Source organism: Myxocyprinus asiaticus, chromosome 4 (genome assembly GCF_019703515.2).
Source record: "Myxocyprinus asiaticus isolate MX2 ecotype Aquarium Trade chromosome 4, UBuf_Myxa_2, whole genome shotgun sequence".
Classification (NCBI taxonomy): Eukaryota; Metazoa; Chordata; class Actinopteri; order Cypriniformes; family Catostomidae; genus Myxocyprinus; species Myxocyprinus asiaticus.
In genome coordinates, this window is record NC_059347.1 from 8,212,360 (window position 1) to 8,226,048 (window position 13,689).

Consider the following 13,689-nt stretch of genomic DNA (forward strand, 5'->3'; position numbering starts at 1 on the left):
TAAATGAAATCTAATGGATCCCAATCTGGAACAAATCCAAATGGAGTCAGAGAAGTATCTCCTTGGAAGGAAATAAAAACTACAGGTTAAATTCTATATTCTGTTATTATTATTATTATTATTGTTATTATTGTTATTATTTTTTATATGCATTCAAAAATGTATTTAAGCCTATTTTTAAGATTTACACTTTTAAAATTCATAACAAATATCTATCAAATTGTGTAATCACTATAACAAAATAAAATACAAATTATTGAAAATTGAAATTAAATCATTTTAAAATTAAATAAAAAATATTTATCAATAATCAGTTTAATTTGATGAGAATTTGTTAGGAAATCGAAATGTGTACATTAAAAAATATATTTTTGAGTGAATTTATTTATTTATATTATTATCATTATTATTATTTCAGTTTATCCATTGGAATCTTGTTTGATTCAGAGAATTCTCGTTTGATCCCTATAGGATTTGTTCCAAATTAGGACATAAATTCCATAACCATTCCTTTAAGAGTTTTGGACGAGAGAATTGGCCAACCACGTGTTGAGCGAATGTTTTTCCACTCCCACTGCTTTCTCATTTCTGATAAAAGTTGCGAAAGCGAAAGTTAACGTCCATGTTCATCAATTGTGGAAGGGAATATTGGTGCGTTCGTTTGCATTCCTCCATTATCTTTTCACATCAACGCCTATGATGAACATTCCTCCGCCTGCTTCTGTTGGGAAGGTGAAAGTGGAAGTGTTTAAGTCGTTTCTTCTGTGTACTGTTGCCGGCACCTGTGTGGGTGTGATGTACATCCAGTGGACTCACATATGGATGCTCAGAGCTGAAATGGCTGAGATATCGCTGAAGTTCAGGCCTCTGGATACAGCGGGGAAGGAAAGTGGTATATGCTGCGATGCCGCCGCTTGCTGCGGGGTAGGTGAGTTGTTTTAACCCAGTCAATACAGCTGCAGTCTTCATTAAGCTATAACAAAATCTGTTGTTCTGTCTTTACTGATATGTATGGAAAGGTAGAACGCGTCCTTTGAAAGCCGCAGTATAAACAAGTATAAACAAGCCTCGTTTAAACGAGACAGCCTTTGTAGGACAAACGGAAACAGAACTTGTCATGGTTGCTATGACAGCACGCCACTCTAGCGCGAGCGCTTTGAGTGAGAAGAGAACGAAGTCCATCTGGAAGGGAATGTATGAGGTACATTTTAGGAAAGTTATAATGATGTAAAGAGAAAAGAAAATAGATTTTTCAGGTGTAGTTTTAGTCTAATACTTTATTTTAATTATATATTAATATAATTATACATATTATATACTCTGCACCAATCTACTGAGGTACTTCAATTTGGGAATTAACATTACTTGCGTTTGAACATCATATTTACGGGCAAATTGACGTCATTTTTTTTTTTTTTTAGACATTTCCGTTGAAGCAAAGAATTGTGGGTTATGAGTGCCCACGAAGGATACACCTCATACATCCTCCGAATTCCCGTGAAAGAAGGTCGCATTCGAAGTGTCCTGCTTGCTTTTATGAAACGAGACGAATACAAATACGACCTCCGGAGGACGCAGCCTTCCAAACGAGACACAGCCTTTGACGTATCATACCATGATATATTTACGGTGGCCCAGTGGTGCAAAACACAACAAAATTTAAAGAGCAAACAAAAGTTCACAACACAACGAAATGAAAGGTGTCATGAATTTGATTTTTATTTTATTTTATAATGTTCCTTGAGGTCCACTTATAATGTTAGTGAGATATTTTTCATTAAAAGTAGTCATAATTTAGGAATAATTGGTCATTTTCTATCCAGTTTTTGTGCCTCTGACTCAAATGCTCCGTTTTTTGGGGCATGTGTTATTGAAGACTTAAGTGTAAACGCCCACTGCTGTGATTAGGTAACATCTTTGCATGTGGTTAAGTGTAAACGCCCCCGCCATTACGTGCGTGTGGGGTTGTTTTGAAAACTTAGGATGGTTAAAAAAATGACAACCGGAGGAATTCATCCATACATGTTTGAGCCAGAGTCTGATCCCGAATTTGAAGAAAATTAACCACCTCCACAAACACCACGGATACTGCAGTCTGTGACAGCGTGGTAAGTAATCACTGTAATTTACTTGTCTATTTGTGTAATAGGTATTACTTTTATTGTTGTTTAAACCAAGACGCGTCACAACGGCGTGTATCTTGTTACATAGTTGGGGCATTTTCCAATGGTGAAACATTTCCGTGTTTTACAAATGCAGAGTAACGCATAACAGTACCAAATAAAGTGTAAATACACGGTGTTATCACATTTATAACCGTGAAAGGATACACTTACAATGCAACATGTAAAAGTATACAGGATACATTCACCTGTGTCATTCGTCATATAATCATCTTTCATCTTATATTCAGTGTAGTGACAAACACATACGTTGTTCATTACAATGAGGCATGTTTTCATTAAAAAGGAGAGAGATTGTCTAAATATATTAATATCAATACTCTTTAGGTGCATCTGTGGCAATTGTGCCATCATGCCAACAGAACAAGAAAATATATGCTGCTTAGAGATCCCTGTGCATTAAAACTAATACACGAGCGTCTAAAATCACTAGGATCAAATCAAATACTCGAGTACATATCTAACAGTCTGTAACATACTAAGCAAAACAATTAATATGCATACTCACACTTGTTTGATGCAACATCACTGTCGGGTCCAATATAGTTGGCACAGCATCAGCTTTTAATTTAAGTCTCTCTGCAAAGCCTGCTTCGAACTGTGTCTTGTTTGTAATAGAATCATCGTTAAAATGAAGCGAGCAAACAAACACGTTCTTACCGACGCGATCCGGGACTTCATTAAAAAAAACGTCAGCCACTCTTTCTTAATGTTGGGATCCTTGCGAAGCAAATGCAAGAAATCTAGTTTCCCACAACCTGGCACTGCGAAACATCTTGACATCTTCGTGGCCATTGTGACACCTCCTGTTGCTCCAAAAATAATCTCACCACTCTGCTCTAACAGCAAGACCGGTGGGCGGGCCTAAGCAGTGTCGACGATAAAGTAGGCATTGATCCGTTTATGCAGAGGCTGGCCTGTGCTGATGTAATACCTCACTATGATGTATTAGTGAGGAGGAAGTAGAGAACAAGTCATTTTGGCACCTTGGTTTCAATAAAGCCTTTTTTTGGACTAACAAAGAAGTTTTTGGTTCTGAAAGTTACAGTATGTTTTTATAGTGTTATGAACTTTTATATGTCAAGATATCATGGCAAGTTTGATTTTCCAATTCATGACCCCTTTAAGCCACAACACAAATAAATTAAACCACAACACATAGAAATTAAGTCACAACACACATAAATTAAGCAACAACACAAAGATTAAGAAAGGACTCATGAATCAGGTGTTTTATTTTGACACAGCAAGCCAAATTTTGTTATGTTGCCTGGAGGCAACACCACACCATAGAGAGTTAATTACAATACCTTGCTTCACAATGCACAAATGTCTTTGCCAAAATGTATTTAGTTAAATTAAAATCATAACATAATCAAAACATAAATCTAGGCTACTTTACACACATTGGGAATGACTTATCGTTTCCTGTCCTCCTCATGTAGGCTATGCATGAAATACTGCCAATAAAGTTTTAAAAATCTAAACATTATTCTCCAGGTCAGCATTGCTCCCTAGTGGCCGGGCGCATTTCCGTTGTGTTGTGGCTTAATTTCATTTGAATTTATTTGTGTTATGATTTCGCTGTGTTGTAATCACAGCTAATTCTCCAAAGTTCAAAAAACTCTACCACAGGTCAAAGTTTTTTGACACAATCAGCTGTGCAATTCACAAACTTAATGGCTGAGAGCAAATTGACGTTTTCTGCTTAAAGCTTTTTGTTTGCTGGATCAAGAAGTTGCAATATCTTATGGACCATACCTGCAATAAAGCTCAAGTCAGCCTCTGTCACTGATTGCATCAGTCCCACTGCCTCAACACGGGTGTCGAGTCCATGAGCACGATCATTGCTTATCTCCATCAACAATGGACATACTGTATATCTGTACAACTGATCTCAGTTCAGGAGACTCAAGGCTGTCTTTAAAGGGTCAAACTTTCAGTGCACCGAGTCATGTAACAAAACAACGGTTTTGGTACCAATCTCAGCCATGTTTGTCTTTCGGAGAAATGGCAACAAAACTACATCTGGTAAGAAACCTTAAAAACCTGTTAAAAACCAACATTAAAACCTGTTTGAGTCAAAAGATTATATTCTCTAGTTTCATCCGATATGCCATTTAAGAATTGCATCGATTTATCATGAAACGGCATGCTGTTAAACACAATGTCCACGTATGTGGACTACAGGGCTAACTTACCATAAAAATCCTACATTCTTTGTGCATTATCACATTGAGAATCAATGGACATATCCAAAAGCTGGAAAATGTTGCTTTCAGAGGCTGTATATGAAAATAAGGTGCAATTCAAACTGTTCTGAGTTTTTTATTTTTTTATTAGGTCCTACTTGTTACAAATCAAAAAGGGAAATAAAAAAATGCACACAGCAGTCACACGGGGGTCTCAGGAGGTTAAAGAGGGTTGTTTTCTCAGCCTTTGTCATTTCAGGATCTTTCCTGAGGGTATACTCAAAAAGGGATAAAAACAGCCTACTGCCACCATCTGACATGCTACTGAACACATCCTGATCTGTTCTAAGTGGCAGCTGATTTGCACAGAGAAATTCGCTCATGTCAATTATGATTGAGATGTAATAGCGATTTTGTTGAAGCTGATATGTATTTAAAAGCGTAGATATCTCCAAAATGTTCCATGTTCTGTACTCCATGTCCATCCACAGTGCTATGCATGAAGTGTGCACTTTTGACTTGGTGTGCTTTTCCAGTCCTTTGTCCATTCCCAAAGCATGTTTCCAGTCATGAAATCCCCTGGCTGTGAAAGCTGGATCAGAGCCTGAGAGGAATTTTCTACAGAAGTAGCAAAACAGAGCATTGACTTTTACTGAGTATTCCAGCGAATTTCTTCCTTTAAATCAGCTGCTAGAAAATGACCTCTTCTTTCCTGAAAATAATGTCACTGGATACTTTCTCATAATTAGGGTGCTAGCATTAGCTGCTCTTGTTAATTGTGATGATTCCAAGCGTGTTGAGCTGCTAATGATAGCATGACATCCAGCTACCTCGCTGGCAAATCACCACAGATTACAGACTTTTTTTCTCTCCCCAATTTGGAATGCCCAATTCCCAATGCGCTTTAAGTCCTCATGGTGGTGTTGTGACTCGCCTCAATCCGGGTGGCGGAGGACGAATCTCAGTTGCCTCCGCGTCTGAGACCGTCAATCCGTGCATCTTATCACATGGCTTGTTGAGCGTGTTACCGCGGAGATATAGCACGTGTGGAGGCTTCACGCTATTCCCTGCGGCATCCACGCACAACTCACCACGTGCCCCACCGAGAGCGAGAACCACATTATAGTGACCACGAGTAGGCTACCCCATGTGACTCTACCCTCCCTAGCAACTAGGCCAATTTGGTTGCTTAGGAGACCTGGCTGGATTCACTCAGCATGCCCTGGATTCGAACTCATGACTCCAGGGGTGGTAGTCAGTGTCTTTACTCGCTGAGCTACCCAGGTCCCCGGTCGGTGGTCTTTTTAAACAATTTCGTATGTCCATACCTTCTTCAATTACTATTTTAAACGAAAGAGAGCTAATGCCCCCCAGTCTCCCCTCTGACGCTGGGCCTAATACTATGGTCTATCACAAAGTACCAGTGGATTACCAGGGGCATTGCTAAACTCCGCTTACTGGGGCATGAGCCCCAGTAAATTCCTGCCGTGCCCCAGTAAACTTTTACTGATACTGTAAATCCTTTTCTGATCAGGGAAGTTCTCATATAATGACCAGCAGAAACATTTTCTCTGGTAATGAAATCATGTTGTCTATCCCGTAATTCTGTCTACTATTTTGAATCAGAACTAGCGATGCCCGATTCACAAATTAATAACTCTTTGGTTCTTTTAATGAATTAGTCAAACAGGCCACCTGCCTTTTGCCCACAATGTATAAAAATGATTTTAAATCAGTATCAAAGAGCCTGTCAGAATGGACAACATTCACATGATTAAAAAAAATGATGGAAATTATAGGTTACTCTCTTATACTGAACTTTGATGTGTTTTATTCTGTCTTGAGTGATAGCAATTCTTAAAAAGGATTGGTAGGAATTGTCAATTATATGGTTTTGCTTGTCTTTCATCAAATATCTTTAATAAGCAATGTACACTGGCCCCAAAGTGTGTTTGGACACCTGAGCCACAGTGAAATATGTATGAATGTCATTGCATTAGGCCTAGATAACAAAATCAAATCAAGTGGCATTTATTATCAAGCAAAACATTTCACAAAGAGAAGTTTGTTAGGTTTGAAATGATAAAACAATATACTGTGTATTAAATTTTCTAACTGAAGGACACTTACTAGTTGTTAAACGTTAGTGGAAAATGTCCATGGGTGCACTCAGTAATTTTTTATGCATGCCATTTTGTACTTACAATGACACCTAGTGGTGTGGATGCAGCATCATTTAAAATCAATAGTTTTCAGTTAAAGATGCCATTGTAGAAATTCACTATTCACTGTCAGGCAGGATTAATTTAATCCATGAGTGAATGTGACCAATAACAGGGTGGTTATTGAGATAAAGTGAGTAGTATTTGGTTGGTCATGTGATTCTAACATGGCCGCCCCCATGAGGGGACCCTCTCCATGTAGAATAAAACAGCATTAATCCTCATCCCATGTGAGTGCTCATGATTTTAAACATATGTTTCAAAATTACTTATCATATTAAAGTAGTACAACTTTTTTAATTAAAGTTAAAAAAATACTGCACCTTTAATGTGATGAACTACACCTGTGGTTACTCCGCTAGGACATTTGTGTAAATGTGATGGGAACTGACTTCATTCATCAAAATCATCTTGAGACCCAGTTGCTTAAAATTCAAAAATGTTGGTTTTCAGAAAAGGTCTATGATCATTTGCTTGCAGATGTCTCTTGGATCAAACCTCAAACCATCAAACATGATCTAAAATCCAGAGGTTCAGCTTGTCTGTAACATTTTAATAATCTGTGATGATATCTCATTTCCCATGCATCTTGCTGTAAGGTAAGCGGATATCACAGATTTCTTGAGAGACAGAAACATGGACATGGCCGAGACACGAGAGACGTGCAAGAACAGAAGAAACTGAGACAGAGACGACAAAGTGAGTCATTTGTTTCTTAGTATCTGTCTTTCACTGACACTTCTTTTTTAAATTCTTTGACAAGCACATTCACTTTCTCTTGTATCTTATGCAAATTCTCCTTCTTTTAGCAGAGCGGCACACATTTCTCCATCTTGTTCCTATGTCCTCTCAGTCGTACAGTGAGTGTTACACCCACAATATTTTACAGTTCAGTGTACTAGTGTTCTCTTTGACCTCATTTTATTTGAGCAATAAGGTATGAAAGGCTGTGCTAAACTGTAAATATTAAACACACATTTTCATTTAATAAAATATTAGTAATCAAATTTAGTAAGTGCCATTGTTCTGATAGAAGAGTTAGTCTCTGACATGTAAACTAAGGGTAATAGTTGGCATCTATGGGTGCGTGCAAGGATTTCTGAACCCTAGAATGGCAGTGGAAGACTCATTTATATTTATGAGGAAAGTGCTACCTTGTTGGTTAAGATTAGGTGTAGGGGTAGTGTTATGGTTGGGTTATAGTTACTCCAACCAATCAGGTAGTGCTTTCATGATGAATATTACTGATTTGTCCAATCAGGAATGACTTCATGAATATAAATGACTCTTGCCATCCTTTTATATATTTGCATGCTGCGTAGTCATTCACACAGTAACAAGGTTCCACGTCGTAGCTGTTACTGTATTTTAACACAGATGGAACACTGTATTGACCAGTCAACATCCAGGACCAGAAGTATACATTTTATAATGTCATTTCATTTAATCTTTCAGCTGTATAATACATTTTTTTTACACCCCTGGATGCAGCCTGGTCTGATAGAATCACCTTACTATACCAACATTTTTGCAAAATGATTTTTACGTGGCTCGTTGTACATATCGCGGCAGGTTTGTGGTGAAATAAACAATAAAAGCGCTACAACAATTACTTTTATTCACTTTCACACAAATCACAGATTATCAGTTCATAAATACTACTTTTCACAGTGTTCCTTACACAATGCTATCTTATGACATTGAAACACTTTTCCCATAGCGCATAACTTGGAGCTGATACATTTTAACATTTGAATTACATAACCAACTACATTAAGCTTGTTCGAGCACAAACAAGTTGCGCGGTTGCTCAAGTCCAATGCTAAATTTTGGGATATGAGACCAGAAGATCATGTGAGCTGAAAGTGTCATAGAAGTACCACAAAATGAAGTGGTTGGTTCAACAACTGCGTTTTCATCTCACATTTGCTTTTTCTGACACCATCGGTTAGGTTTAGGCTTAAGGTTTAGGTCGGGAGGTAGTTTTTGTTTATTTAAAACTTGATAGAGCATTAACCTTAAAGGAATAGTTCACCCAAAAATGAAAATTCTCTCATCATTTACTCACCCTCATGCCATCCCATATGTGAATGACTTTCTTCTGCTGAACACTAACAAAGATTTTTAGAAGAATATTTCAGCTATGTATGTCATCACAATGCAAGTGTATGGGTACCAAAATTTTGTAGCTCCAACAGCACATAAAGTCAGCATAAAAGTAATCCATACGACTCCAGTGATTAAATCCATATCTTCTGAAGGGATATGATAGGTGTGGGTGAGAAACAGATTCATATTTAAGATTCATTGTTCTTCTTTTGTTTTTGGCTATTCGCACTCTTCGTGCATATCACCACTTACTAGGTAGGGAGGAGAATTTATAGTAAAAAAGGACTTAAATATTGACCCCCATGAAATGGTTTGACATTCCTATTGAAACAGGAAGCTGGGGTGGAAAATAAATTTTGGCCCAGCCAAAAACATTATTTTTTGGTTTGGATAAAAATTTGTAAATGCCCTTGAGCAAGAGATGATGTCATCAATATTTTTGGTCAATTTTCTGGTAATTTTAATGTATGTACTTACTTTGTCAACTTTCAGGACAATAGCTTATACTTTAGATGACCTCAGAATGAACATATATGGACTAAAACCACAAAACTTTTGATTCGAATATACAGTACACTATCTCTCAGTGAACTTCTGTGCTCCACAAGAGGAAACACTCATTGTTGGAGGTATTGGATCTCATTGTTTTATTTCTCTGTATGTTCTCAGACGATTATGATACCACTGTCCTCTCTTGGGCCCTTGGACAGAGCAGAGGCGAGGGGCTTCAGCTATCAGGTGACACAGTAACAGTGGTGACTGAGGGTACTTACTTTATTTACAGTCAGGTTGGTAGTGTTTGGCACTGGTTTTACTGCATTATCAAAATACAGACTTCTAGGAGTAACCTATTCTGTTTCTTGCCACAGGTGCTGTATAAAGATACCACCTGGGTCATGGGTCATGTGATCACAAAAAGGCTCAGGGGAGCAGAGAGTAAGCTGATGAAGTGTCTAAAGAGCATGCCCAGAAACGTCAGCCAGCCACTCAACACTTGCTACACAGCTGGTGAGTTATCAGGGCAATATAAGTAATTAACTGTGGTCATGTTTATGTAACTAGCTAGTACCACTCAGTCTTGGTGTGTGTGTAATAGACCACATATTATTACTGAAGGAAAAAAAAAACATATTTCTTTTTTTTTTAATTTCATTTCTATTGCCAATCCTATTACATTCAGAATGGTTCAGGGTTAAATGTCAGTGCAAAATATGGCTATTTAAAGGCCTTAAAGGGATAGTACACCCAAAAATGAAAATTCTCTCATCATTTACTCGCCTTTATGCCATCCCAGATGTGTATGACTTTCTTTCTTCTGCTGAACAAAAACAAAGATTTTTACAAGAATATCTCAGCTCTGTATAGGTCCATAAAATGTAAGCGAATGGTGGCCAGAACTTTGAAGGTCCAAAAAGGACATAAAGGCAGCATAAAAGTAATCTGTATGATTCCAGTGGTTAAATGTCTTCAGAAGCGATGTGATAAGTGTGGGTTAGAAACAGATCAATATTTATGTCCTTTTTTTTACCATAAATCTCCACCTTTGACCAGCCCCAACTATTAGGTGGCTGAATGTGAAAGTGTTGATTTTCAGTAAAAAAGTACTTAAATATTGATATTGATCATATTGCTTCTGAAGATATGGATTTAACCACTGGAGTCTTATGGATTACTTTAATGTGGCCTTTATGTGATTTCAGGATCCTCGATCTTTGTTTGTGTTCAGCAGATGAAAGAAAGTCATATTCATCTGGGATGGTATGAGGGTGAGTAAATGATGAGAGAATTTTCATTTTTGGGTGAACTATTCCTTTTAATGAGCAAATATCATCACACCACACCACATTATTTAAAATCAATATTTTTGTACTAAGTGCAAAAAAACAATAATAATAATAATAATAATAATAATAAAAAACCTGTATAAAACTGATCATTGTGATTTTTTTCTCCATAATATAGTTAATATCAATGTCAATATCAGTGTAAACATAAATACTCAAAGACTATAGGAGAAACTTACAGTAACCTCTGTTCTAACTGTGTGAACAAAAAGACTTAAGAACATATACATGAAATAAAACTAGTCTCATAGAATGAACGCTACTATAACTACATTTTTGCTTACTAACTTTTACATGCCTTGTTCTAAGTTTCGCTGTAGTTTCCTGGTGAAGTTTACACTTGAGGCGCTACAACAGCTGTGCGTTTTATTCACTTTCAAACAAATCACAAATACAATGGCTGATTGTGACTTTATAAACACTTATTTTCCACAGTATTACTCACACACTGCAATGTTATGATATCGAAACACTTTTACTATAATGCATCATTTGAAAAATGACACATTTAATGCTTGTACATGTTGTCGGCTTATTAAGCATACTCAGTGTACGAACGTGCATGTAAACACGCTCAATCGAGCTTAAGTTTAACATGGAATATTCCTCTATTTTTGGTGAAAAGCCAAATACTTATTCAATTAAGAAATTGTAACCAGACATAAAGTATGTGTTTGTTGTATAGGTGTTCACTTCCTGGAGTCTGGATCCACACTTCAGCTCTCCGTTCCCCGCAAATCTGCAGAGCTCATCCTTACTGCTCACGCTACCTTCATGGGCATCTTCAACATTTGAAACACACACACACACACACACACACACACACACTTAGATGTTTAGCTGAGAGAAATCTTTTTACCCTTTGCTTGCTTTTTGCCCCATATGATAGAATCATAATCTCAAACAATTGCAAATAATCATGTTTTGCGCTTTTAAGTGGTACATTGGTGACATCTAGTGGACACTTTAAATGCTACGGTACTAAATAGATGTGTGTGGTTTTTTTTTTTAAAGTTAGGTAAAATACTACAGTATATACATATCACTTAGATGAGCATTTAGTTTAAATAATAGATGAAAAACAACAGTGCTGTGTTGTAAATAGCACACTATCATGCTGTACTAAATTCAAAGGCGTTGGAAATGTTCTACCCCCTAATCATAATTACAATGATGTCAAACATATTCAATTACATATTCTGAGAAAGAAAAAGGAAATCAACAAAAATAAAAACATGGATGAGGTGTCAAAAGCAGAAGTAACAAAAAGTACCATGGTAAAAGGTTTTCTTTTTTCCTTGTATTTTCTTCAGATGTACAATGGTGGTTGGCTCCTTTGAAGTACCATGCAAATACCATTGTATATGAATATGGGAATAATTCAGACCAACTTTCAGTGAACATCATGCAACAATAATAATGAAAAAAAAAATGAAAAAAAAAAATTAAATATAGTAATGCTTTATACAGTACATTTAAAGAGTTTACAAGTTAAGAGTAAATACCAAAATGAATTTATGATCAACTGCAGTCACGCTTTCCATCATCTACTGTAGAAAGAGACCCTTCCAACATCACAGCTCAATATCTCCCATTATTATTAATTAATATTTATATAGGGTGACCAGATTCCTGCTTGTGGAAAATGGGACAGCCCCCTCCCAGCAAAAATTAAATTGACGTATCCTTACCTAGGTGCAGATCAATGTGAAGTAGAGGGTGAATCCGCATCTGTAACTGTTGTCACCTTGTACTTTTCACTGGCAGCAATTTTTCTCAGTGTTTGCTTGTCTTTCAAGAGTTTATAATAAAATGCAGAGCAGTCCAGTCTAAAATTAAGATGTACAAAAAGCATTGCCTTAATGACTGTTACACCAAGTCGAGATTTATCCGGTGTCCATGCTGCATTCATTAATGAGAACACACGCTCCACAGATGCAGATGTCCCAGGCAGGCATAAAACAAACTCCATGACCTTGGCTAAGACTCCGAAGTTGATGGTCTTGCTCTCCAGGTCACGAAAAACATCTGTCCATCTCTCAGACACGGCCGTCTTGTTCATGTTCCCCTCAGTGATGCAATGAGTGACAATGATTTTCACACAAGCCCACTCATCAAAGGGCATGGTTTCATCAGTCAAACTGGGAGCGGGGATTCTGGAGTAGAAGTGTTTGAGGCTGCTCTGAATGTCTTTCCACTCTGGGATGTCTCTCAGTAGGGCCCACTCAAGTTTTTCTTTGTTCTCCAATGAGCGGCTCCAATTTTGGAGGTAATCCACTGATGCTGAATAAAAGTTTCTCACTGCACAAAATAAATCATCTGCATTCGCATGTCACCAGCTTCAACCAGGGCATCCAACTGCTTTTCAATGTCAGAGGGTATGAATGATTCCTCCAGCCTGGCCTGCAAGACTTTTCTCAAGTCATGAATGTGCAAAGCCACTTCTGTGGCTGATAAGTGGTTTTGCTCTACTATCTCCAGTGCACGGTTAAAAGTGGCTGTTTGCTTGAGTGCAAAGCCAATCCAAAGTTTAGTGCAAGGATCACTGAAAATGTCTCTTAGAAACTTTGGGTATTTTTTTTTTTTTTGAGAAAGAAGGTATGCACGCAGACCACTGAAAATGTGTAGTATTCTTTCAAGAGCTGGACCAAAAGAGAGGAAATGTGTGTTGCCATGCTGCAGTAATTTCTGATTGTCCAGCTGCACAAAAGCGAGTACGTTGCATATGACAGCTTCAGATTTGGTGCCGGCAGAAGAAAATTTCAGATCGTACAATTTCGCAGTGCAGTCAGCCGACCAAAAACTATGGCCGAGCACAACAGAATGATAAGCAAAAAGTCTTTCACTTGCGTGCACCTTGTCAGATTCGTAAATTTGCTTCACAAAAAAAACAAAAACAAATCGCTAACACTTGGTGTGGCACATTTACTTTTAGCAGTATCCACATGTTTTTTTTGTATAAAAATGCTGCACAATGTCAGTGCGGCCTCCATGGGCGATGGAAAAGCGAGCTCCACAAATCTCACACCTCACTTTACTAGGCTCTGTCTGTGACTCTATTTTTTAGAAATGTAAACTCTTTTTGAAGATCCTCATTAAATGTACATGCACGCTTCCCTGACATTTTTCCAGTCGCAAT

At 37.5% G+C, this 13,689-nt stretch overlaps 1 protein-coding gene across 2 annotated transcripts; it reads left to right on the plus strand.

Annotated features, from left to right (window-relative positions):
* The first annotated feature begins 423 nt into the window (after positions 1–423).
* Positions 424–13,451, plus strand: tnfsf13 (TNF superfamily member 13). Of its 2 annotated transcripts, none has more exons than XM_051692287.1 (6): positions 424–924; positions 7,197–7,296; positions 7,407–7,457; positions 9,376–9,494; positions 9,576–9,714; positions 11,236–13,451. In XM_051692287.1, exons 1-6 carry the CDS (start codon positions 697–699, stop codon positions 11,343–11,345), a joined length of 747 nt encoding a protein of 248 aa, XP_051548247.1. In that variant the 5' UTR covers positions 424–696; the 3' UTR covers positions 11,346–13,451. The 2 variants fall into 2 exon arrangements, with proteins under 2 accessions (XP_051548247.1, XP_051548257.1); XM_051692297.1 differs by having other exon boundaries at positions 7,410–7,457.
* The last annotated feature ends 238 nt before the right edge of the window (positions 13,452–13,689 follow it).